Source organism: Akanthomyces muscarius, chromosome 1, assembly GCF_028009165.1.
Source record: "Akanthomyces muscarius strain Ve6 chromosome 1, whole genome shotgun sequence".
Lineage (NCBI taxonomy): Eukaryota > Fungi > Ascomycota > Sordariomycetes > Hypocreales > Cordycipitaceae > Akanthomyces > Akanthomyces muscarius.
The window spans coordinates 4,052,769-4,077,768 of record NC_079241.1 but is presented as its reverse complement, the minus strand read 5'-3'; the positions used below and the strand labels follow the sequence as shown (position 1 = coordinate 4,077,768).

At 55.8% G+C, this 25,000-nt stretch overlaps 10 protein-coding genes across 10 annotated transcripts; 6 read left to right on the top strand and 4 right to left on the bottom strand.

Annotated features, from left to right (window-relative positions):
* Positions 1 to 387: 387 nt before the first annotated feature.
* Positions 388 to 1,074, top strand: LMH87_006379 (uncharacterized protein; the record flags this gene model as incomplete). The annotated part of the gene is made up of 1 exon (XM_056204257.1): positions 388 to 1,074. One exon carries the CDS (start codon positions 388 to 390, stop codon positions 1,072 to 1,074), a length of 687 nt encoding a protein of 228 aa, XP_056059632.1.
* A 144-nt stretch (positions 1,075 to 1,218) lies between these two features.
* On the bottom strand, positions 1,219 to 2,726 carry LMH87_006378 (uncharacterized protein; the record flags this gene model as incomplete). The annotated part of the gene is made up of 4 exons (XM_056204256.1): positions 1,219 to 1,814; positions 1,909 to 2,261; positions 2,324 to 2,335; positions 2,641 to 2,726. The coding sequence occupies 4 exons, from the start codon at positions 2,724 to 2,726 to the stop codon at positions 1,219 to 1,221; spliced, it is 1,047 nt and encodes a 348-aa protein (XP_056059631.1).
* Positions 2,727 to 3,514: 788 nt separating this feature from the next.
* On the top strand, positions 3,515 to 6,996 carry LMH87_006377 (uncharacterized protein; the record flags this gene model as incomplete). The annotated part of the gene is made up of 10 exons (XM_056204255.1): positions 3,515 to 3,673; positions 3,828 to 4,254; positions 4,318 to 5,117; positions 5,174 to 5,599; positions 5,746 to 5,903; positions 5,973 to 6,428; positions 6,497 to 6,601; positions 6,658 to 6,800; positions 6,854 to 6,864; positions 6,928 to 6,996. The coding sequence occupies 10 exons, from the start codon at positions 3,515 to 3,517 to the stop codon at positions 6,994 to 6,996; spliced, it is 2,754 nt and encodes a 917-aa protein (XP_056059630.1).
* Positions 6,997 to 7,619: 623 nt separating this feature from the next.
* On the bottom strand, positions 7,620 to 9,775 carry LMH87_006376 (uncharacterized protein; the record flags this gene model as incomplete). Its single annotated transcript, XM_056204254.1, has 2 exons — positions 7,620 to 9,678; positions 9,741 to 9,775. 2 exons carry the CDS (start codon positions 9,773 to 9,775, stop codon positions 7,620 to 7,622), a joined length of 2,094 nt encoding a protein of 697 aa, XP_056059629.1.
* A 1,841-nt stretch (positions 9,776 to 11,616) lies between these two features.
* LMH87_006375 (uncharacterized protein) lies at positions 11,617 to 12,026 on the top strand (the record flags this gene model as incomplete). Its single annotated transcript, XM_056204253.1, has 3 exons — positions 11,617 to 11,745; positions 11,806 to 11,851; positions 11,932 to 12,026. The coding sequence occupies 3 exons, from the start codon at positions 11,617 to 11,619 to the stop codon at positions 12,024 to 12,026; spliced, it is 270 nt and encodes an 89-aa protein (XP_056059628.1).
* Positions 12,027 to 12,867: 841 nt separating this feature from the next.
* On the bottom strand, positions 12,868 to 14,413 carry LMH87_006374 (uncharacterized protein; the record flags this gene model as incomplete). The annotated part of the gene is made up of 4 exons (XM_056204252.1): positions 12,868 to 13,801; positions 13,868 to 13,885; positions 13,948 to 14,077; positions 14,131 to 14,413. The coding sequence occupies 4 exons, from the start codon at positions 14,411 to 14,413 to the stop codon at positions 12,868 to 12,870; spliced, it is 1,365 nt and encodes a 454-aa protein (XP_056059627.1).
* A 2,891-nt stretch (positions 14,414 to 17,304) lies between these two features.
* On the top strand, positions 17,305 to 18,549 carry LMH87_006373 (uncharacterized protein; the record flags this gene model as incomplete). Its single annotated transcript, XM_056204251.1, has 2 exons — positions 17,305 to 17,834; positions 17,892 to 18,549. The coding sequence occupies 2 exons, from the start codon at positions 17,305 to 17,307 to the stop codon at positions 18,547 to 18,549; spliced, it is 1,188 nt and encodes a 395-aa protein (XP_056059626.1).
* A 208-nt stretch (positions 18,550 to 18,757) lies between these two features.
* Positions 18,758 to 19,583, bottom strand: LMH87_006372 (uncharacterized protein; the record flags this gene model as incomplete). The annotated part of the gene is made up of 2 exons (XM_056204250.1): positions 18,758 to 19,498; positions 19,572 to 19,583. 2 exons carry the CDS (start codon positions 19,581 to 19,583, stop codon positions 18,758 to 18,760), a joined length of 753 nt encoding a protein of 250 aa, XP_056059625.1.
* Positions 19,584 to 20,943: 1,360 nt separating this feature from the next.
* On the top strand, positions 20,944 to 21,796 carry LMH87_006371 (uncharacterized protein; the record flags this gene model as incomplete). Its single annotated transcript, XM_056204248.1, has 2 exons — positions 20,944 to 21,281; positions 21,346 to 21,796. 2 exons carry the CDS (start codon positions 20,944 to 20,946, stop codon positions 21,794 to 21,796), a joined length of 789 nt encoding a protein of 262 aa, XP_056059624.1.
* Positions 21,797 to 22,435: 639 nt separating this feature from the next.
* Positions 22,436 to 24,994, top strand: LMH87_006370 (uncharacterized protein; the record flags this gene model as incomplete). The annotated part of the gene is made up of 6 exons (XM_056204247.1): positions 22,436 to 22,450; positions 22,511 to 23,323; positions 23,382 to 23,639; positions 23,694 to 23,868; positions 23,921 to 24,709; positions 24,807 to 24,994. The coding sequence occupies 6 exons, from the start codon at positions 22,436 to 22,438 to the stop codon at positions 24,992 to 24,994; spliced, it is 2,238 nt and encodes a 745-aa protein (XP_056059623.1).
* Between the last annotated feature and the right edge of the window lie 6 nt (positions 24,995 to 25,000).

The following is a 25,000-nucleotide window of genomic DNA, read 5'->3' as shown; positions in this document are numbered from 1 at the left end:
CGCCCACCTTCAGCCCAGAGTGTCGACGGCCGCTCTGCGCGCGACGACCGCCTTTTCAATGGGTCCGAGCTCCCAGAGGGGTTTATGAGGTCTGGACGATCTACGCCGACAAGCGAGATCAGTAGAAGGGTTCCAGTCAAATACGTGCCAAAGGCGCCTCACAGACAAGAATTGAGGAAACCGTCTCGACTTGCTCATGGTGCGGCCCACAGTTTACCAGCCGTGACAGTTGGAAGTGATTTCCGTATGATCATGACGGAGCCACAACAAAACAACATTGCCGATATGAAGGATGGATTTTCGGCAGCCGGGATAACCCATACCAATGCGAGATGGCCCCAGAGTCCAGTACGGAACAGCTATAAACACCACCACCACAATCATCACATGGCTCCTCCAAAAGCATCCCACAAACACGAGCCATTGATAGCACCACCTCAAGTGGAGGAAGAGACTCGCGGCAGGACACAAAGCCGAGCGAGGTTTGATGCTCTGTCGCCGGCTTTTACTGAGAGCGACGGTGGTTCCCAACAGGTCCACGATGACGAAGACGTCCAAACGACACCACGAGGCAAACAATTGCCGATGCGAAACAGAGTACACTGTGCACATTCTCCAGTGAAGCAGTCTGGTGATAGAAAGAGACGCCGCAAGAGCCTAGACTACGACGACCAGGCACTGAATACAATGGAGTATAGAGCACTTCTGGAGCAGCCGTTTGATTTTGATCCTGCCACAGCGACGGCATCGGGCAACACCATCGGGCGCAATGGTGATGGCGATCAAAGGCTGGCGCAGATGCGACACATGGGAAGCGCTGAGCAGCAAAGGTTCTTTGGGGACATGTCGGTGGACGAGTGGGAAACAGCCGGGAACTGGCTCTCGGAACAATTTACGGGTATTATGCGAAAACTGACGGCGGCTCGGCAATCAAAACGGCATATTGTGGACAGCTTTGAGCAGGAGGCTGCTGCGCGCGAGGCAGAAGTCAGACGGCGGTCGAATAAGATTGACGAGAAGCTCCAAAAGATGCGCGAAGATGGCATGAAGGTCGTCGGGGGTCGGAGCTGCTGAGGAAGCTGTATACAGATTGGCTGGCTGTGTTACGAGTTATGAGCTACGATTTAATGATAATGTAATAGAGGTAGCCACGCTGCCTCGTGAGGGGCGATTGCTAAACTTGTACATATAGAATAGATGAACATCTGAAGTGACACTCTATATGCGCACCACCTGCTTAACGCATCTGTCACGCCCTACTACCATGCGCAGCTGGCAGCCGGGGCGGCCCGAGAATATTCCAGATCGAACGCCATCGGTATATAGCTCGTAGGCGGGGTAATAGCCGTCGACAAACTGGATGACTTGGTCTTTGGTCATGCCAGCGCTGGGATCACCCTTGATGAGCCGGAGATGATCCTCCTGCTCGGCGCGCCAGATGTAGACGTACTGGGTGTCCTCGGCGTCGATTTGAATAAAGATGTCGAAGAGGTTGGTGAGCGCATCGCAAGCACGCAGATTTTGGTTCACAAACAAGAGATGCTCCAGCTTGTGCGACTGCAGTGTGCGACTCGATGCCTTCCAGCGTCGCTCGACCTCGCCGTCTGAGAGGGGCCGGAAGCCGACCGACCAGCCCTCGAGCATCAGCACGTCTATGCGAGGCTGCCCGGGCTGATTGACCGGCAGCCATGCGGATTCGGGGAGGCGGTCGCCTTGGCCCTGGAAAGCGGCCTTGTCATACTGAGGCAATTTGGTGGGCTGTCCCTGCATGAGCTGTGTAAAGACCTGGATCGCGAGAGCTACGTCGTGGGTGCCTATTTTAATTCAGCAAGAACCTCTTGTTGTATTATACGGCACGAGTGACGAGTTGTGGTAACTGCCGTGTCGCATGTCCAGTTTGGCCCGTACCTGGCTCCCCTCGGTGCTGGACCAGGGCATTGTCGGGGTGCTGCGTAGCGAGGGCCGTCTGGTCGCCATGATTTAGATAAAAATCATCAATACTACAGACGACGGCATGTACGCCCTCGTCTTTCAGCGCGAGCGTTAAGGCGGCGACGAGCGTCGTCTTGCCCGCGCCTTGGATGCCGTTGAGGCCAACGGCGAGAGGCGGGGCAGAGTGCTGGCCACCATCGGCTTTGGCATGACGAGCTCGGTGCGAGGCGAGATGCTCCAGGATGAATGGCACGCATATCGGCGCCTTGTCATCCACAAAGGTGGTCGGCATTATGCAAGACGAGACAGGCACGGTACAGTCCACGGGGCTATATCGAATTCCGCGGAGCGATTCGTTGTGCGCAAGTGCTTTGGAGGTGACAACACACACATCGGTCCATGGCTGTGTGGGGTGATGGAGGTTAGCTTTGTTGGATATAGGCGACTTGGTAGCCGGGCCCGGGGTTGTGGGGTAATTGGCTGGGCATGGGCAGGTAAGTTAGTGGCAGCTGCAACACCGGTAGGAAGAAACAAGGTGCGGCGCCGCACGGAGTGATGAAATATGCGGGGAGAGATGAGCGGTGCTGCTTGTCGAGAGCTGGGATCCGGGGAAGGAGACAGGGACGGCATGAGATGACGATGATGGACGACGTCTCTGTCTCCGGTGACAGATGGAGATGTTTAGAGTATGAAGGCGGAGTTTCCTACAATGGCTGTGTATGAATGCTATTCTCCGGGCGGCCGTTGTGGTTGACGGACGAGCAGGCCGGGTAGGGTGGCTGGCCGGCCGTCATCAGCGAGACACATGTAAAAAGCAGCAGGGTCAGGCGCTGTGGCAGGCTACAGGCGAGCACACACAGTGGTGAGTGGGTGTACGGGTTGCCTACCAGCTACCCCAACGCTACCCGTGGTGGTGTGCAATTCGGCAGCAGATTTGCTGATGATGTAACCAGCATCATTGGCCGGAGTTTACCAGCACAGCACCTGCTGGGCGGAGCTTGTTGCTGGGGTCGGTCGGAGCATGGACGGACAGACGGACAGGTCGGACGCTGCGCGCTTGACGAGCTACTTAATTCTACCGTCGTATTTTCTGACGAAATTTAAGCAAGCAACAGCAATACACATGAAATCCAATATATCAATGCCCGGCGCGTGACTTTTCTTTGTGCTCAGTCTGCAGGTGGCAGGTCATCATGATGGCCTGCCAAAACATGTGAAGCTGGGGCCGCCGCTAGGAACAGCACCCCCGAAGCGGAATGGCGCCCCACAGCCTGGTCCCCTCGGTACCCGCTCGCTGTGAACCGAGGCTTTGCGGCCGCCTTTGTCGCACGTCCGTCCGTCCAAAGCTTCCCATTCGCTTTGCTTTGCTTTGCTCTTAAGAAGCCCCGGCTTGCAACTCACATTCCCGATCGCCGTACCTTTTTCTTCCTCTTTCCTGCTTTCCATCTCTGATACCCCCCCAAATCCTCTCTTCATACCCATCTTTCAGTCGTCTCTTGTGGTCCCTTAACTGATCCCCGCGAGAGAGAGATCTGCTTTCTACATCCATTTTCACCCTTCCCTCACATAACCACATTACATCATGTCTGAGCAGCTGAGATACGACGGCCAGGTCGTCGTCGTCACCGGCGCCGGTGGTGGCCTCGGCAAAGCCTACGCCCTCTTCTACGCCTCGCGCGGTGCCAGCGTCGTCGTCAACGATCTCGGCGGCTCCTTCACCGGCGAGGGCAACTCGGCCAAGGTACGTACTTTCTTCAATTGCGCTTGATTTCCGCCCGGGGTCGCGGGGCGCCAGTGCGGGCGTCGGTTACCTCGGGACATGCAGCAGCACTTTTTTTTTTTTTTTTTTTTTGCTTTACCCGGTAGAGCCCGCGCGACTAACTCATGCATTCTAGGCTGCTGACCTCGTCGTCGACGAGATCAAGGCTGCGGGCGGCAAGGCCGTCTCCAACTACGATTCCGTCGAGTTTGGTGACAAGATCATCGACACCGCCATCCAGGCTTTCGGCCGCGTCGACGTCGTCATCAACAATGCCGGTATCCTCCGCGATACCAGCTTCAAGAACCTCAAGGATGAGGACTGGGACCTCATCATGCGCGTCCACGTCTACGGCGCTTACAAGGTCACCCGCGCCGCCTGGCCTCACTTCCGCAAGCAAAAGTATGGCCGTGTCATCAACACCGCCTCGGCCGCCGGTCTCTACGGCAACTTTGGCCAGACCAACTACTCTGCCGCCAAGCTCGCCCTGGTTGGCTTCACCGAGACCCTCGCCAAGGAGGGCTACAAGTACAACATTCTTTGCAACGTCATTGCTCCCATTGGTACGCCCACCTGCTCCTCATCAGTTTCTTTCTTGCTCAAAACAGTCCGCTAATCCAACGCAGCCGCTTCGCGTCTGACCAGCACCGTCTTCCCTCCCGAGCTCCTCGAGGCTCTCAAGCCCGAATTCGTCGTCCCCGTCGTTGGTGTTCTCACCCACAAGAGCAACACCGGTGATACCGGTGGCATCTACGAGGTTGGTGGTGGTTTCGCCGCCAAGCTCCGCTGGCAGCGTGCCGAGGGTCTGCTTCTCAAGCCCGACGCCTCGTACACCGCCAGCGCCATCATTAAGAACTGGGACAAGGTCGTCGACTTCTCCAAGAACTCCACCTTCCCCGCCGAGCCCAACAACTTCATCGAGCTCTCCGAGAAGTCCAACCAGCTGCCCCCCAGCGAGCAGGGCGAGAAGATTGACTACACCGGCAAGGTCGTCCTCATCACCGGTGCTGGCGCTGGTATTGGCCGTGCCTACGCTCTGGCTTTCGCCAAGGCTGGTGCCTCCCTCGTGATCAACGATCTCGCCAACCCCGACACTGTTGTTGAGGAGATCAAGAAGGCCGGCGGCAAGGCCGTCGGTGTCAAGGCTTCTGCCGAGGACGGCGAGGTCGTTGTCAAGGCCGCTATTGATGCTTTCGGCCGCATCGACGTCATTGTCAACAACGCCGGTATCCTCCGCGACAAGGCCTTTACCAACATGGACGACAGCCTCTGGAACCCCGTCTTCAACGTTCACCTGCGCGGTACCTACAAGGTCACCAAGGCTGCTTGGCCCTACTTCCTCAAGCAGAAGTATGGCCGTGTCATTAACACTACCTCGACTAGTGGTATCTACGGCAACTTCGGCCAGGCCAACTACTCCGCTGCCGTAAGTATTCAGCACTTGGATTTTTATGGCGAATTGATGAAGCTAACAGTTTTTAGAAATGCGGTATCCTTGGTTTCTCCCGCGCTCTTGCCATTGAGGGTGCCAAGTACAACATCAACGTCAACACCATTGCTCCCAATGCTGGTACCGCCATGACCAAGGCCGTCTTCACTCCCGAGATGCTCGAGTCCTTCAAGCCCGACTACATCGCTCCCCTCATCCTCGCCCTCTGCAGCGACGTCTGCCCCGACCCCACCGGCGGCCTCTACGAGGTTGGCAGCGGCTGGTCTGGCAAGACCCGCTGGCAGCAGGCTGGCGGCCACGGCTTCCCCGTCGATGTCGCCCTGACCCCCGAGGAGGTTGTCAAGAACTGGAAGGCCATTACCGACTTTGAGGACGGCCGTGCCGAGAACCCCGAGAGAACCACCGACTCGTTCGGCAAGATTATGGGCAACTTGGAGAACAAGGCCGGCAGCAGCAAGGTATGAGTTGACCCAATTTTTCCTTGAATGTAGAACCATATACGAATTAGAATGAACACTTGTACTTTATCACCACCATCAACTCAGCACTCGCATGTGATGTATATATATATCTTGGATCGTACGCTGACATGATGTGCGAGTAGCAGGGTGCCGGTGCTGCTCCCGCCAACGAATACCTCGCTGCCATCGACGAGGCCCTCAAGACGCAGGGTGAGCCCACTCCGTTCAAGTACGAGGAGCGTGACACTCTGCTGTACAACATTGGTGTCGGCGCCAAGGCCTCTGAGCTCAACTACACCTTGTAAGCTTCCAAAAACCTGAAACGAGACACTCGAGCGCTGGAGAAACTCTTGTTAACATTGCAATGTAGCGAGGGTGCCGAGGACTTCCAGCTCCTCCCCACCTACGGTGTCATTCCCGCCATGGGGGCCGACGTCGGCTTCTCCTACGACAAGATCGTCCCCAACTTCAACCCCATGACGCTGCTCCACGGCGAGCAGTACCTCGAGATCCGCAAGTTCCCCGTTCCCACGAGCGCCAACCTCGTGTCCAAGGGCCGCCTGCTCGAGGCCGTCGACAAGGGCAAGGCCGCCGTTGTCAAGACGGGCGTCACCACCACCATTGCCGAGACGGGCGAGGAGGTCTTTTACAACGAGATGACCGTCTTCCTCCGCGGCGCCGGCGGCTTTGACGGCCAGAAGAAGCCCGCCGACCGTGGCGCCGCCACCGCCGCCAACGTGCCCCCCAAGCGCGCCCCCGACCACGTCCATGAAGAGTACGTCCACCCGGACCAGGCCGCCATCTACCGTCTGAGCGGTGACTACAAGTAAGCTGCAACCGCCATTATGCCACTTCGATTTGCTGTACGCCCGACTAACGCTTCTGACAAAAAAGCCCTCTGCACATTGACCCCTCGTTTGCCAAGATGGGCGGGTTCAAGAAGCCCATTCTGCACGGGCTCTGCTCTTTCGGTATTGCCGGCAAGGCCATCTACGACAAGTAAGTTGACAACCGACCCACCCGCAAATGAGCCAAACAACTAACGCGGTATACAGGTTCGGCCCCATCAAGAACATCAAGGTCCGCTTCGCCGGCACCGTCGACCCCGGCCAGACCATCATCACCGAGATGTGGAAGGAGGGCAACAAGGTCATCTTCACCTCCAAGGTCAAGGAGACTGGCAAGCCTTCCATTGCCGGTGCTGCTGCCGAGCTCGCCTCGGCCGACAAGAGCAAGATCTAAAAGAAAAAGAAAAAAGCATAGTAAGAAAAGCAAGATTATATATGATGATGTTACGGTTGAATATCAACTGATATCAGAAACAGGCGGCCAGGATCGGTCGTCTTGTTCTGGTGTATTATAAAACTGGGGTGGAATGGGTTCCCTTTGTCTGATCATGTATGATTTTCTCCCAAGAGCTAGTAACGAGTTTCCTTCTACTTTTACATGACTTCTACTTCTACATCTACATGAAATGTCTTGTGGTTCGCAGTGGTACAATAAAGGAGAAACCCATCTTCATCATACCCACAGCACTTCAGTTCGAAAGGCCCCTCTCACTGGCCGAGCCGCGATGCTTAATGCCCTCTGTCTAGATTCTGAACAAGCATGGCGATGGATGGGAAGAAATAGTAATATTAGCTACTGCCCATATTATGCGGTACTGATGCAGATTTTGTGCCATTTTCAATTTTGCGCTTTTGGTATCACTCGCTTCAGGGTTGCTGACTACCCTTTCCCATACGTTTCCACACCGTCCTCAACCCATGTGTGCCGCTGATGCTTGATCCCATTCTGATCAAAAGCTGGCGCGCTTGAACGCTGCTCACACTTTTTCATTCATGCCCAGTTTTCCCCTTTGCCAACAAAAACATATAAACAACTCCTCGATACGCCAGTGCATAGAAAAACGAAAATGCAGTGCTTGCTAATAATTACGGCTCATGATATGCGAACCTTGGATGGTCTTTTAGAAGAAAGAAAGAGTAGAGTAGGGTGCTGATAAGAGAGCCATGCCTTAGAGCGGCCGTTCATTAACCGTCCAGCGTCTCTTGGTATGGCTCATGTCGCGAAACTTGTCCGCGTCGCTGGGCGGTGGCGGGCGGCCCCAGAGCCCGCCGAGCGCGCCGCCGAGCGGCGTGGCAATGACCTCCTCGGGCGGGAGAATCACGTCATCATTGTCGAGGCTCGTTTGCAGCTTGATGGGGCCGGAAAACATGGGTGTGCCTGGCGTCAAGGGCGAATCGACGCCGCCGCCACTGCCGCCGCCGCCATAGCTGCCGCCAAACAGCGTTGGCGCCTGGACGGGGCCGCCAGAGGAGGTGCTGTAGCTGGGAAACGGAAAGTCGGACGCAAACGTCATCTTCTTCTCCTCGGCGGGTGGTGGCGGCGGCGCGGCGCTGAAGCTGCCAAAGTTGGGAAGGACCGTGTCAAACGGGTTCGAGTCTTCATCAATGTTGTCGTCCATGAGCCGGAGAGACGACGGAGCCGGGGCCCATAGACCAACGGCGTTGCTGCTGGAGCTCGAGGGGCGCCCGATCTTGACTTCGTTGTTCAGGCTCGAGCTGCTGTTGCTCCTGGTGCTCTTGCTGCGAGCTGCAATTATGTTGCCGGCGCCGTTGAACGTGCCTCGGATAGACTTTTGTGATGATTCCCGGCGAGCCATCTTCTCGACCGCGGCGCTGGGAGGGTTCGCGTTGGCGGCAGGCGTCTCGGCAATGGCAAAAGCATCGCTGCTGTAGGTGAATGGGCTGATGACGGCGCCGCTGCCGGCGCTAAATGTGGACGTGCGGCCGCGCGCGTGCGGATTCCAAGCATTGTTGGCCGAGACGGATCTCGCCGAGTTGGGCGTAGAGACGCTAGACTGTAGATGCTCTGTGGTGGCAGATGTTCTAATCTCGTAGAGATCGTCAACCGCAATAAGGGGATGAGCCTCTGGTTCCTTGAGCATCCCGCTGCGAAGTTGGTCGTAGTCAATTTGACCCCGGCGCTGAGCCATGGTGACGGAGGCAATGCTGACGTCCATGAGGACGGGTTGGTGGGTAATGGCGCCCATCAGAGCATTGCAGCCGGCACCGTGTGATACGAGAATCAGGACAGTCTCTATTTCCTCATCGTCCGTGGCGTCGAGGGAGTGGTCATCTCCTTCCGCGTTCATCGTCGTGACCATTTCCGCAGCGTTGCCCGTGCTAGCGTACCAGTTGACCATTTTCCGCAGCCCTTTTCTAAAACGCTTGTGCATCGAAATCCACTCTTCGCCGAGTTGACCGCCGTCACCAAAGTCGAGCGGCTCGCGCATCGAATCCCATTGGAAATCTACACTGACGCAAGTGTCTCTCGCGTGGGCCACGATGCCCTCGGGTATGCTGCCCGCGCCGGGAACGGCGGGACTTGGTCTCGGGGGCACGTAGCCCTTTTTAGGAGCTGTGCTGCTGGGAAGCGCAGCTGCCAGCGACGCGACGCCGAGGATGGGGCTGCCATTCTCCTCGGCAGGTGACTGCGGCGCATCGACGGGCTGCAGCTTGGGTGACTGCCAGAGCTTCTGCGTGGGCTGGGGCGGCGGGGGTGGCTCGTCGAAGCTGTAAAAGCTGTAGTCTTCGCGTCGCAGCAGCTCGGCTTTGGCACCACCCAGCATGAGCGCAGGCCCGGGGGGCGGGGTGATCATTTCAAAGTATTCCGGAGAGAGCCATTCCCCGAGGAACGAGTCTATGCGAAGAACAGCAGTCTTGAGCTTGTTGGTCTGGCCCTTGGCGGCATGTGGCGGGACGATGACGTCGGAAGGGTTGTATATGGATTCGGCGGGGAGCTGGGCGAGGCCGGAGCTGATGCCGACAGAAGTTTGGACGCATCGAAGGAAAGGCGAGGTGTGAATGACGATTCTGAAGCGCCTGCGCTTGAAGCCGGGCTTACCCTCGTTTTTCGCTTCGTGCTCGAGCTTAACCTGTTCGAGGACATTGCCAATGTAGTTGCCGACTTGTCGGGCTTGTTTGAGGCCAGAGTACGTCAGCGGAGGGTCGTAGGGAGTCGGGGATGTGAGGTGCCATTTCTTATCCGCGGCATCTAGGCGGTTTCCATGTCTGCGAAGGATGAGTTAGAGATATGCGCCGTGAAGAGCCAGGTAGATGGGCGCAGGACGAACCGGACGACAAAGATGTGTGAAGGCGGTGCGACCATGATTCAACGCCGGAAGCAAGCGTGTCAGTTTCAAGTGATCTTGTGAAAGCTTTCCAGATGGCAGTCGGATAAAGCAGCAAAGTCGCCGCCGGAGCGTTCCAGGCAAGCGGGTTTATAAACTAGCTGCCTCAAAGACCAGCTAGCGGCGCAATGCGGTCGCAGCTTGACGTAGCCAAGGCGGCGAAGCAGCGACAGAAAACAAGGGTCGTCCCTCGACAAACCCGGAGGTTTGGCAGATGCAGCAGCTGGCGATGCACGTCGAAAGCCGTACCTGCAGCAAACAACCGTGCGGGCGTGCGCAAGCTATGACGATGGCCGAGGCGATGAAGTTTGCCCTGCCCTGCCCAAAGCTGTCGACGGCTGTGCGCTAATGGTGGCGTTGCGTGCAGGTGATGTACGCTTCGGCCTGTCGGGGATCGGAGTTGGGGGAGCAAACGCCGGCGTTGGCGTGGGATTGAGGCTTCTGAAAAAGCGTACGCGGGCGGACACTGGGAGATGGGAGGCGCAGGATGGTAGCAAATAGAGAATGGCAATAAAAGATTCCAAAGAGAGGGGATGACGACGAGAGAGAGAAAAAGTGTTTCACGAGAGGCAGCGGGAATGCGCTGGCTGCGACAACGGGGGGAAGGGGAATAGAGGTGGGCTTGTCAAGGGTCCACGAGACGGGCGGCTGCAGCAGTAAATTTATGATGGAGTATTGATTACACGGCGATATCTCTAGGAGATAGTTTACATTTAATGATTTGTCTAGTGAACTCGTTGCGACCAACTTTAATGGCCGGCTGCACCGGTGCCGAGCTACTGGTGGCTTGATTTTTCGCGAGTCAAGCTCCTTGAACTTTTACTCTCTGGTTGTCTGATGAGTCTTTGTCTGGCCACCAGCGACTGGAAACATTGCATGTGACACTTGTTTTTAATTGGATTTTTGGTCCTTTCTCCTTCTCGCGCTGTCGCCATCCTTATTTAATCTGGGCCGCTCCATCGTCTCCCCATTTAATTTCTCCATCCGCTTTGCCTGGATTTGCTGCGCAACCACCACCAAGACAAGCCAGCCCGCTCCCAGACACACGATTCCCTTGTGAAGTGCTGCCTTGTGACCGAAAAAAAAAACGCCCTGGCCCTCATTTTACTGTCGTCATTACAGGGGGAGGGGTCCGATTCCGCTACAGGATTGCATCGTGGCCGCCCGCTCTGCAATCGAGCAAGTCTCCGCTGACGAACTATAATCACCAAGGACTCGGAAAAGGGTTGTTAGCATATTTGGTCGATTAGTCGCGCCACTGTCACGTTTTTTGCAGTACTATCGCAGGGATGCATTCATGTATTATTGAATCGGCCTGAAGCTGCTGATTGGATCCGCAGCAGGCAACACCTGCGACTACTCAGTACTAACAGCAGACTAACGAAGGATGCGCGAGGCCCCTCTACGGTCACTACTAAGTAAGTCCTTTGCAGTACTGGTACTCTGTCACCACCCGTATTAGGTCATGTATCCCAGAGAGAAAAATCGATCTGTCAAATGATGGCCAAGAAAGACACCTATGAGCATGGAGTATCATTTCATTATACGGTGTCTAGACCATGTCGTGGTAAACAACTTATTAGAGCCTTGCATGACTGTTCAAAGAACAATGTGTCAAGAGGTGTGTGGGGAGACGAAGCACAGTAATTCTCAGCCTTCAGCCTTATGTGTTCATCGTTGTGTATGACATCACATATACCATCACTAAAGGGTGCTGCTTAGAAGCTGTCAAAATAGTCACCTGCAGAATCGAATCCTTTTCTTTACACATAATTCAGACTGTCTCCAAACACCCCCCTACTCAAGTCTCTGTACCACCATGGCAGCCATGCAGAGTGGTACGAATGAACCACCTTCGATTTCCTTTTCCCTCGCCATCAGCCCTCTAGTCTTTGCACGGACACCATTTAACGGGGATGGGGACAAGCCTCAAATCACTGTCACCGCGGTATCTCACGCGTCAAGCCCCATTACAATATTCACATGGCCAACAATCTTCAATCTCAAGCCCAGCCAGCACAGACACAACTTTACCTGCAAGGATGCAGCTACTGGTGAGCTTGTATGGATGCACGAGACCAAAGGTCCGAAGCGCCGCGGGTTTTCTCGCACCAAGGGTGACAACGATGAACAGTACTTTATCACCCTGCAACCAGAGGTGCCTTACACGGCGACGAGCGAGTTCAAACTGGCATCTCGCCCGCTTTGGACTGGCCAGGGCGAGTCTAGAGAAAAGTATAGACGCTACTTTATAGATTCGGCCGAAGGCGTGTTATTCTTGGACCTGTTGGAAAGCGGGCACGAGTATCATTTCTCAGTCCAAGAGGAAGAATCCATTAAATGGTGGTGGATTGATACCAGGGAAGACGTGTTGGCGCCGAAAGGCACAGCTTCGTCTTTTTTGCCACCGAGCGGTGCTCCCATCCCTGTGCAGTTAGATCAAGGCGTCGTTTTTAAAATTACTTGAAGGATGGTCGAGGATTATAGCTCATGTTTCTAAGATAATTGACCAGTACCTGTATAGTGTCCCTGTTCCTCTACGCCAGCTTCACATTGTCCGTTCCGTGGCTCAGTTGCTTGCCCGTCATCTCGACCGCGTATAGCACATCCGTGCCAAATAAGACGTGGGCGACCGACGTCAAGTCGAGCAAAAGCTTCGAGCCCGTCAGAGATGTTTCAAGTAAAACATGCATGCGCTCTCCAAAGGATGCTCGCTTGTCATGCTGGTCAGCCCCGTGCGCTGCAGCAGCATCATGTGCCTTGGTTCGCTGTGAACCAAGTTTAGGCCCGGCTGTCATTTGCTATGATTGCCTCGAATATACAGCCCGTTTTATCTCAAAGGGCTTTTAATTCACAAATGTACAAACATTTCTGGTGTATTTCTGTCAACTACGATATGGCGTCGCCGAATGTTGACGTGTAAGTGATTAGTACTCAACAGAAGAGAAGATGGCAAAAGAAGAAGAAAAATGCCGTAAAAGCCTATCCCAGGTATACACAACTCCATCGATAAAAAAATTTGCTCAAGAAACCGAGGAACTACATTTGCAAATCACCCATCCTTATTTACTTATTGGTGGTGGTTCGTATTTGACTCCGGCCTTGGTGCTGTGGACTCCTCCCTTTCCTCACGGGGTGTTGATGGGGTCCAACTGTGATCGAGCGCCGGGTGCGGACTCTCCATCTCTATCAGCTGCCGCACGTCTGGCTTGTACTCGGACTTGACATGCGCGTCGGCTGCGGCCTGCGGACTCGGCGATGTGGGGGTGCTGCCAATCTCCGTCGCGTGCAACTCCTGCGGCGGCATCTGAGCGGACCAGCCCCGCGGTGCCGGGCTGTTGGTGCCCGTGTACGACTCCTGGCCGCCGGGGAAGTATGAGAACTGGCTCTGGCGGTTCGGGTCGTAGTGCGCCTGGCCGTTGATATCGTACTGGCCGGTCATGTCGTAGTGGCTCTGCGTCATGGCGGGCGAGTACATGGACGAATTGTGGTAGCCGCCGGTGGTGTGTGATGGGGCGGTGCTCTCGGGGCGGTTGGCGAGGTTGCTCTTGTCGCCCTTCTTCTTGAAGAAGAACCAGAGAGCGCCGATGACGAGGCCAACACCGGCCAGCGCGCCGACGACGATGCCAGCAATGGCGCCGCCGCCAAGGTCAGACTTGGCAGCGCTGCTGCTGCTTGTGGACGAAGTCCCTGTTGCGCTGGGCGTGGGCGTTTGTGAGTAATTGTCGTCGACGCCGTAGGGCTTGATCGTGCTGTAGGCGTTGCAGTCGGCTTTGGGGAGCGCGTGTGGACAATCCTTGGCGAAGCAGATGGAGTTGAGCATGTTGAGCTCGGCGGGCGCACACTGGTTGTTGTAGCGATTGTTCATGTACAGCTCGAGACTGCTGGCGTCCGCGTCCGAAAAGCCGTAGAACTTGCTGGCCAGGGTGATTTGACGGATAAAGTATGCAATCTTGGGCTTGTTGAGGTCCATGTACTTGTGGACGTAGGCCGGCATGAGCGTCCTGTATTTTTGATCGACAAAGTCTTCGACGTTTGAGCATTTGTAGATGCGACCAAAGGCAACATACCAATGCGTAAAGAGGGTACTGCAGAAGCCTGTTATTAATTTTTCTGAGTCGCGAATCGATGAGTTCAGGTTGTAGCATACTATTGGTTGGTTCCTTTTTTAATGTCGGCCGTGTTGGTTGTGCCGTTGATGAAGGCTTGTAATGGTGCTACGCCGCCGCCGTCGAGCCAGTTAAGCGCTACAGCTTGATCGTTGAGATTCGTCGTGTTCACTAAGATCCGGCATTAGAACTTGTTTGCGAGTGTGGGCAAGGCTGCCTCATACTGGTCCCGTCGAAATATGGGCGCAGGTAGACGACATCGTTGCCAATCGAGCCAACCTTGAAGATGCCTGAGCTGTTCTTGTCGGCACCGTCCAGATCATCTCCGCCAGCATACGCAAACGCGACGATGCCGGTCATGAGCTTCAACTGGCTTTCCATGCTGTCGTCGCCGTAGTTTTCTTTGGCGTAGTAGTCGCAGATGCTGGCGTCGCCGCGTTGCGCGGCAGCTGTCTGGGCCGCCGCGACTAACAGCAGCGCCGTCGTGTGGAAGAGGTTTCCGAACATCTTGCTGTCTGGGCGCGGGGTTTCTACACGGAATCAAGTTTCAGAGAAGAGGGAAACACGGTCCAAGACATGCCAGCAAATTGGGCCTGTCAGGTATATGTAAGATGCTCCCCTTTGTGCAACATGACGCACAGAGAGCGCATAGGCCCGAGGAGACAAGGTGTGAAAGGATTCCCCGTTTCCGCGCGCCACGCCCAGCCCGGTCCCAAGCAAACGTGGATTTGTCCATTTCTCATCCAAGCAAGGCACCGCGCTGCTAGTTTCTGCAGCAGCGACAACCAGAATAAAGAAAAAGAAAAGAAAAATCACCCCCTGTCTGCACGCAAGGCTCTTGGGCTCTCACTACATGGGTAGCCACGCTAGAGCGCTGAGCAAAGTGAGGCTGCCAGGGTATCTCCCTCCACTCTCACTACACTTTGCTTCCTATTTGGGTAGACGGCAGTGAAACTGAGGGCTGCTAGACTGGCGGCGGGCTGAGCAGCAGCGACCGGATTGGATACTAAGCGATCAAGGCATTGACTTGATACTGATAATAAACGCTAGAATAAGGCTCTAGGCTCGTTCCCGACTTTGAAAGCTACCTAGCTGGGCAACTGGGCCACAGGGCTTGCAGGGCCCGCCGCGTCGGTGGATATGGCGATGCGGAATGCGCTGTCTTTGTCTTGGTCTGGTCTCAGCCAGCTGCCAGTAATAGCAGCTCACCACGCCTTACCCGTCATCCCAGGTATTTTTAGCCAACACTTGTTGCGTTGCCGCTTTGCCCCTGACACCCGTCAGAGCCCATCGAGATTTTCAGAAACCTGTGGCTATCCTGTTGAGCTCACACCACAGACAACTTGCTACCGACGTTGGACTCGTCCTCTGCACGGGGTGTCGTCTCCGCAGCCTTGGGAGTTCTTTATGCATGCTGGGGAGCACGGGGAGGCGTCGATCATCCAGACGCAGAGGAGACATGCAGGATGCCACATAAAGTAATGAGCAAACACGGTGGCAGCAGCAGCTAACAATGGATACGCGAGTCTTTCTCTTCCAGACCACCCACAGGACGGCCCCATGCACCCTCACCTTCCCATGGCCGAGGAGAATAACCAAGCTCTGCAGCTGCGGGTGGAACTTTGAGGTGAGAATGAAGAAGCGTCCCTCTACAAAGCGGCCTTGTCAGCCTGTCAGGCAACCAGGCAACAGGCAACCAGGCCAGCCTTCTAAGACGAGGTGATCATCGGTTGTCGACCCTTCCAGAGCGGATTTCCAGAGCCTTGCGCCCTCTTACACAATTAAGTCGCCGACGAACTGAGGCACTATCACCGCGATGAATTACGAGAAGGATCCTATGGCGTGGTGAGGTGCAGCGCAGCCGATGAAACCCATAGTAATGCATATTCCCGTCTTTCTGAACCGCCCAGCAAGGGTTCTGCTAGGACGAGATCTCACCGGCAATGCTCCTTATAAATGCTTTACATTTCTACGTGAAACCTAAAACATCTTTCAAAGACGGCACTATATTAAAAAGACGCGAGCCCAAGAAATATCGAGCCGAAACACGGTACGCAATGTCTGAGCAGCTTCCGAGACGCAGATTGACCGTCGATGTCTAGCCGTCATGCTTGGCAGCGCACTCTTCAGGACGGCCGAGAGCTCCTCCAGTGTGCATCACGGCTCGGTAAGTTCTTTTGGAAGCTGACAAAGACAATCCGTGATCAGGGATGCATCCTGGATGCCGGGGACGCCGCAGCTGAAGTCCAGTCTGGTATCGGGAGGGAACTTTTGGCAACCCCCGTGGACAAAGCACAAAGTATTTGAGACTCCAGTGCTAGGTAGGTCCTACATATGGTCAAAATCGTCGCTTAGAGGCGCAGAACTTTTACTCTGGCTTATTTGTGCATGTAAAATTTGGCAGACCTCTTCGCAAATCCGACAACGTTCCGCGGCAGGCTCTGGACGCTTAGCGGCCTTCAGCCTTCAGCCTTTGGCCTTCAGCCTTCCACCAGTGAGTCGGAGTGTCCTGTAGTCATCCTTGTCAGACGCATGCCTGGTAATGAGCACACCTTCTTCCGTCCAAATGGAAGCAACGTCGAGCTTCGGTATGAAATTTGCCCTCTGAAATGTCACCGAAAGTGACGCGTCGCACAGCTCTCGGGAATTTGGCGCTGTTTCCACTGTCATCTTGCGCTTCTGCAAATCCAACGCCGATGGCGGCGACGCGGCAGAGTAGTTTAGCTATACCCTCGAGCCGTTTATTAACAAGATGAGAGAAAAAAATTGCCTTCATAAAGAAAGCACGAAATGGGCATTTGCGACAACTGTTGGCACAAGGGGCTGCCGGCTTCCTCATCTCTCGATTCAGGTATGTAATTAATGGATTGAACACGCCAGGGGATCTGAGTTGGAGCCTGCGGTACGAGCCCTATAATCTTACAGGGGCTTCAGAAATAGCAAGCGAGACATTTCTTGAGATTGGCCATGTTCACTGTCCACACGCCAACATGCAATCGTCTCGTGGTGCAAATGCGGTGTTCTGTGGTTGGCGACGCATAGCACATACCGACCGAGGTAGCGCTTGTAGGTAGGCACTGGTAGGTTTGTTTTCCCAGTCATCATTCGATTTCTGCCCGCTAACAAGGCTCGCATTGGTACAAGCTCTCAGTAGCATCGAGTTGGCTGAGGTGAAATTGGTGAGCACACCGCGGTGCCAACTAAGCACAAGCTCGAGATCTCCCCACACATTTGTAAGCTGGCTTCAACGTGCATGGCAGCAGCGTCGCCACATACCTCGGCGCCCCTGAGCAAACCTAATACAAAAAACACCACCATCCAACCCCTCACGACACTGCCGCTCCAACGATTCATTCATTATCCGCCGTTCCATCTACCAAATAGATATATTACACGCAATGAAGTGGAATTCGGGGCTGCAGGCCGTCCTGGCCTCGCTCCTCTTCGCGACCACCGCCCTCTCCGAGCACACGAGCAACTGGGCCGTCCTCGTCTGCACGTCGCGCTTCTGGTTCAACTACCGCCACCTCGCCAATGTCCTGTCCATCTACCGCACCGTCAAGCGCCTCGGCATCCCCGACTCGCAGATCATCCTCATGCTGCCCGACGACATGGCGTGCAACCCGCGCAACGCCTTCCCCGGCACCGTCTACAGCAACTCGGACCGCGCCGTCGACCTCTACGGCGACAACATCGAGGTTGACTACCGCGGCTACGAGGTCACCGTCGAGAACTTTATCCGCCTGCTGACCGACCGCGTCGGCGAGGAGATGCCGCGCTCCAAACGTCTGCTGACCGACGAGCGCAGCAACATTCTCGTGTACATGACGGGCCACGGCGGCAACGAGTTCCTCAAGTTCCAAGATGCGGAAGAGATTGGCGCGTTTGACTTGGCGCATGCCTTCGAGCAGATGTGGGAGAAGAAGAGGTGGGTTTGAGCTGCCGCTCCGTTCGCGCGCAACATTTTTATTAACATGTCTATTAGATACAACGAGATTCTCTTCATGATCGATACCTGCCAAGCCAATACCATGTACAGCCGCTTATACTCGCCGAATATCATTGCCACTGGCTCCTCTGAGCTCGACGAGTCATCCTACTCCCACCACGCTGACAACGACGTCGGCGTGGCCGTCATCGACCGCTACACATACTACAACCTCGAGTTCCTCGAGTCGCAGGTCCGCGACATGAACAGCCAGAAGACGGTCGGCGAGCTCTTTGACAGCTACGACTTTGAAAAGATTCACTCCAATGCCGGCGTCCGATACGACCTGTTCCCCGGCGGCTCCGACGGCGCGCGCAGCCGGCTCATCACCGACTTCTTTGGCAACATCCAAAAGGTCGAGGTGGACCACCGCGCGCAGGACCAGGTCCTCGAGGAGGAGCTCCTCGGTCTCAGCAGGACGATTGCGCTGCTGCGCGCCAAGGAGGCCGAGCAGCTCGCCGCGAAGCGCGCCAACGGCTCTGCCCCGTCAGTACCCGTCAGCGCGCCTACGGATGCCGTCGTGGGCTCGGCGCGCAAGATTCAAGGCGCGACTGCGCTGACGACGGACAATTGGTTCACGAGAAAAGCCATTGGCGCCACGGCGCTGGTGGGCTGCGTCGCACTATGGGGGCTGGGTGCCATTTTGGAAAAGTGAGGGGCCTAGACTGCCTCTTGTAAGATAATGTGATGCATTTTTAAAGCAGCAAGGCCTTGTTGCGTTGGGTTGGCGGGCGTTACACTCTTTGGAAGTTTTCTTTATTATTCTTGCTTGGTTCCATTTGCGTGGGAAATACAATAAAATTGCACGTCTCAAACCTTTCAAATCGAATAGGCCTGGATTATCACCAACGCGTCAACAACTTTCAAGCATCCTGCTCATACTCGTATTTGAGCTTGAACGCGCCAGGTCCACCCGGCTCATCTTGTCGGCCCAAAGGCGTAATGTCGAGCAACGCAAAGATGGAGCTGACCCTTTCTACTCCTCTTCCGTACGTGGAGTAGGTATGAAACACCTCGCCATCCTCATTCTTCATGAAGACGCTGAAGCCAAAGTACTCACCCGTGTACGTCTTCTTTCCCAAGGCTTCCAGCTCCTCCTTGCTCCGAAAATTGAACAAGCTGCCTGGCGCTGTTCTCTCTGCCTCGCCACGCTGATCAATTGACACGTGAAAATCCCGGTTGAACTCATTGCCGGCATCCGCCACGGTCGAGTACCAGGGAAACGTCCAGCCGCACTTTGCCTCGAAGCCCCTGAGCTTGTCCGGAGCCGCGCGCGACACGCAGGCGAGCTGGGTCCGGCGCGCGCGCAGGTGGCGCACGTCCGGGAGGGACCCGGCGATGTGCGCGCAGCCGCCGCAGCCGCGCTCGTCGTCGGGCCCGAACATGAAGTGGTAGACGATGAGCTGGTCCATGCCGTCAAAGAGGTCCGCGAGTGAGCGAGGAGCGGTGCTGCCGTCGGCGGCGGCGAATGTGTAGTCCTTGTCCACCCGGACCATGGGCAGCTCGCGACGGGCGGCGCTGAGCGCGTCGGCGGCGCGCATAAGCTCCTTTTCTTTTTCGAGAAGTGCCTTGCTTGCCTCGATCCATTCTTGTTGGCTTACGATCTAGTATCGGCGCAGGTTAGACTGAATTGGGGTCCCGAAGCACTTCTCAGCGAGTTTTAGGTCCTTTTCTCACTTTGGGGGGCATCGTGGTGCTACTGCCGATATATTGATAGAATAAAAAAAATAAAGTAGGAACTAGTTGTATGTCTTGTATCTCACGATGCAGGTATAGTTGGCGCCGCCGTGAGGTGTTGGAGAGCGGTCAGAAACGAAGGTTAACAGGTTTAGTGCTTAGGAACTTTGGCGCATCATTAGAATCAAGCTGGGCGTTCTTGCTATCTTATGGAACAAATCAGCTGTGGCATGGCCAGGCGAATGTGAAAACTCTACTGGATTTGGGTGTGCACGATCTTGACCAGCTCACAGAGTAGAAAGTCACCAGAGGCGCGTATGGAAGAGGCGGGGCTGCGTGCGCAACAGCACGACGCAGCTTTGACAGTCGAAAATAAGCATGGAATGGATGCAGGGATCCCGCGTATATCTAATAACGTGGTGGCGAACTCTGCCGATCGAACGAATGCCGGTTGGTCTGAGACAAGGCAGCCATGGGGCAACCTCTGCGACGGTTGGCCGGTTGGACGGTTATTCTGGAGGCGGAAAGGGGGATATGGCCTGGCAATTCGACGGAGAGTCCCTTCAAAAGCTACCAGGACCAGTACAATGACAATCTTGGCCAAGGAGATACGCGTGGCCATCGCCTTTTGCGAACCACAAGCTGCCACGAGTCGCCCACTACGACCCGCATTGCACGGCGCGGCGTCGAAACCTAATTTGGACCGGACACGAGACGAGGCCCCTACGAGCCCGACTTACAACTTCCCCCCTTGCAGTACGTTACTGGTAGTTGAGAGTAATAAAGTTTTGCGCATGGTCTTCTGTTTCCTGAGCTGCCTGGAGCACTCTGCACCACACATGTGGCCGCGCGCAACACTGCTACAATGCCAGTATCAACTCCCAGTATTCAGCTGAAATAGACAAGGGGGGGAGCATGCCAGCTCGTGTTTTAATCTTGGACTTGAGTCAGCCTAGCTGGGCGCCACTGCCTACGGGCAAGACGTGGTCTGGGCAGCAACTAGCTTGCTAGCTTGCGCAGCCCTACCAAAAGACCCTCTGGGCTGCTCAGCCGCTCCAGCCTAGCTCGTTAATAAATTGGAACGGGCGCTGCTTATGCGCAAGGATCTGCTCAGTTTGACTGTTTAAGCTCTGGTTCCACGGGGGGCGGTAATAAAAGAGTGCAGCAGCTGTGGCGCATCTGCTGGGCAGTGTCGCTCGCCCCTTGCTGGACGGTTTGAGAAGAAAAGTTTGGATTTCAAGAAAAGGACGCCAAAGCCCACTTCCAGATTCGTCCGACTCTGTCTGCTGTTTTCCTTCTACCCTCGTTCAACTTGCGACTCACTGAAAACCGCCTATTCGTTCTCGTCGTCTCGCCGAAGAAACCCAGCACAATGAGCGAGCAACAGCAACCTCCTCAGCAGCAGTACATGCAGCACCAGCCTCAGCAACCAATGTCGCCCGTCCAGCCTGCCAACGTCTACACGCCGCCCGTCCACAGCCCCGACCCCATCCAGACGACCCCCCAGGGCCAGTCGCATCAAGCTCTGCCTCCTAGCTACGACCAGGCAAAGGTCGCCCCCCAGGGCGTGCCCGTCCCAGGACACAATGGCGTCGCCGCGACCGTGGTGCCGCTCAACATGCTCGGCGACCAGCCGCAGCCCATCGACTGCCCGTTCTGCCACCGCCGCACCATGACCGAGATTCGCAAGGAGGGAAGCTCCATGCAAATGTACGTACTTCTATTTTTACTAGCCAACGCGTGTAAAGATTCGTGTCTAATGTCTTGGCTATAGCCTCGTCGGCGCTCTCTTCTGTCTCGTCTGCGTCTGCCTGACCTGCGTGCCCTGCCTCGCTCACTGGTTCGAGGATGCCGAGTACCGCTGCAACCAGTGCAAGAACATGGTCGCCCGCCGCCGCCACGACGGTCCTATGGAAGTTCTCGGACCCCAGGCCGCTGTCTACTCGCAGTACGGCCAGCAGCCCCAGATGAACGCTCAAGGCCAGCAAGCGCAGGGCGCCCCCGTCCAGACCAAGGACGCCTCGGGCCTTGCTCAACCCCAGCAGTACGAGATGCAGCCGCAACAGCTGCAGTACCATCAGCAGCAGCAACAGCACCATTATCAGCAGCAGCAGCAGCAGTCTGGACAGGTGCAGGAAATCCAGCCCGTGTACCACCAACCCCAGCAGTACCAGCAGCAGCAGTACGCTCAAGCTGGCACGCCTCAGCCTGACCAGAAGCACTAAAGGCAAAATATGTCTTTCGCATGGGATACCCATAATAATTCTTTATATGTTCTAATTGTGATTCTTCCCCGAGGCTTTGCGGCAGCGCAACCTGTCTCTGTGGGAAAGCCGGCGACTTCATTTCAGTTTTTCTTACTTGTTTGGCATTTGATAAACGGCGGGGCGCAGGGGGTGCGATGAAAAAAGACGGTGTATTGATTTGATAGAAGAAATAATACTCACAGTTGAGATTGACTATTCATTCGCGACGGCAGCAGCGTGCAACCCAATCGTGCTGGAGAATAACGCATACAGCAGAAAGATCCTCAAAGGCACCGCAAATCGAAAAAGTAGAAAATGGCCAGCTCTTTCCCAACTTTTCCTCCCGACCCGTTAAAAGACATATCATGTGCTCATTTTGCTGCGCAACTAGATAGTAATCAACTAGTATCGTTGTCTTGGGGAGTTTTTCAATGCGCCCCACCAGAGTTGAACAGCAAAGTAAACACGCCAAAAGCTCGCTTCATCCAAGCATCATCATATTTCCTATTCACAGCTCCGAAAGGTATCCCTGCGGTCTTGCAATCTTGCAGGTTTATAATCAAAACCGCAAATGCCAGTAATATAGTACTGTGATGCTCACACCGGAATGAAGGAAACATGGACAGGTCCAAGGTATGTTGACCATCGAGATGCGAACAAGGCGACAGTGAATTGATCAACCAATTGCACCAGGCACCACCGCTACAGAGTCTATCTCTGCCATCTAGACCTTTGACGTCTCACGCCATTGCCTGGTCTTGCGACGCAGAGCTCGCCATCGCCACAATAGAAGGCATCCACATATTCCTCCCCGAATACCCGCGCAGCAGCGGCGATGGCGAGAAGCCTCCCTCGGAGCGCTACGCCACGTCACCGCAGTTCCCCCTCTTCATGCATACCTCGGGGTCGCTGCGTCCAGACCCTGCCATCAACGCGCAGCTCTGCCTCTTTGCCGGCGTGCACGAGCTGCCGCCTCCACTGCCTCCGCCCGGCGCCGCAGACGCTGCCGGCGGCTTCCCCGGTGTCGGCAGCGGCAAGATCACCGGCGCGGGTGCGTCTCTTGGCCAGATCATCCGCGTCGAATGGTCGCCCAGCGGGCTGGGTAGCAACCTGCGTCCTGTGCTGACGGCGCTGACGGGCCACGGGGCCATCACCTGCCTCGGTGAGTACATTGATCTGCGTAAACCCGAAGCTTCGACGAAACAGGTGCGCTCGTTCAAGAACTGGCGCATCCTCTGGGGGCTGGGCGCGCAGCTCCCGCTGCCGATTCTGGACGCGACACGATGCGCAGAGCTGGGCGAGGACGTGCAGATTATGAGTGAGCGCATCACAGCGTTCTCCTGGGCAAAAGAGATATTACCAGGTAGAGCGCTGCTGGCTTACGAAACGGACGACAAGGATGTTGTCATAATGGCAGTGCAGTTTTACAGTCGCAACCGCGCTCCAGATGAGAAAGGCTGGGATATTCGCGAGATTGCGAGGTTTGACTCTAGCGGGCCGCATGTGGTAAATACTAGACCTGCCCGATGAAAGTAGAAACAACGTTGCTAACGAAATGGAACAGACGGTCGACGAGCTAGATCCCGACTTTGTAGTCTCTGGTTCCGCATTCTCTCTGAGATGGAGTCCTTGGGTTACACAGGAAGGAAAGAAAGTCGCTGTGTTGTCCTATATCACAAACAATCATGTTGGATTTCGACGAGTTGTTATAGAAGACGCGTGGAAGCAAGGCGAAACACCTTCGGTCAAGGTTGACCAACACGATATGAAGGGTATATGTTTGTCGCTTTCGGCTGATGCATTCCTTGACTGGGAAAACATAGTAAGTCCTCCGACGGATGACGACCGTAAGGACCTCCATTCTCACGCTCCCCAGTCCTACAACGATAATGGCGTCATCAGTATGCGCGGTATTGTTGCCTCGCCATTCATCCTCCACCCTTTCCAGATTCCCGTTACGGGATCGCTAATCGCCGCCATACCCCGACACATGACAAGTCTTTGCTCAACTACGTATCCCACACAGGATGTGCCAACAAACCCCATCACAGGTACGTACAACAACAGCGCTGCCCTCTAGAGGCCGGAGCTGACGGAGAACAGGACTCGTCATTCATCATGCCGACCCTTCATCACCATCACCAGTGCCACACTACTCCCTCGTACGGCAATCCTGCACGGCAACGAACCAAGACTGGTTTCAAACCACCCTGCCCGAGGACGAGACGCCCATGCCCCAGTGGGCCGAAGACATCGGGCAGCAGACCGTCCGGCGCATCTCCCGCGCCAGGGCTCTGCGGGGCAAGGACATTGATTCCGACGATTCCGAAGACGACGATTTAGACCTAGAGCAGGACATTGGCATCGAAAAGCTGGAAAGCGAAGGGCCTGGCGGCGCCGGTGCCCTGACGGAAGGCGACGTGCAGATGCAAGAGCCCGACAGCGGCAGCTCTGAGCGCCAGGTCCACCCGCGTCGCTTCCGCCTCTGGGGCCTGGCCGCCTCACCTGGCGACGGTTGCACGGCGGCCGTCGTGTCCAAGTACAACACGCAGCACCCGAACCGCCGCGACCGGGCCGAGGTCGTGTTTGGCTGGTACGTGCCTCCCGAGGGCGACGGCGACGATGACACGGCGGCGGTGGCGGCGGCAACCTACAACAAGCCCATGCCGGCGAGGGCGACGACGGAGGCGCGCGTCTGGGAGTGGCTGTACGGACGCGGGCCCGAGGTGCCCGGCACCACCCACGCGACGGACATACTCACCCTCGCCAGCAGCATGAGCACACTGCGTCACCAGTTCCGGGATGTGCTCCCGCGCATCCACTGCGTGTTCTGCGACACCCGCGTGTGGGAAAACGGCGCAGAGGCTATTTGCGACAAGGGCCACTCATTTGGTACGCTCTTCCTGCTTTCGCTCTCCCCCTCAGCTTTGGGGGCGGGGGAGAAAGCATCTCCAAGGAGTTCACAAAATTGTGGCTAACGTGTATGTAGCAACGTGTGCATCGTCGGGGATGCCCATCATGGCACCTGGCATATCCCGCGTCTGCGCCGTCTGCGGACTGCGTTGTCTGCAGACGGCTGAGCTGGCCAAGCTGGCCAGGGAGCATCTCGGCCACGACGTGCCGCTCGACCTCTCTGCGGAGATTTGCGGTGGCTGTGGCGGTAAGTTCATTGTTTGACGAAGT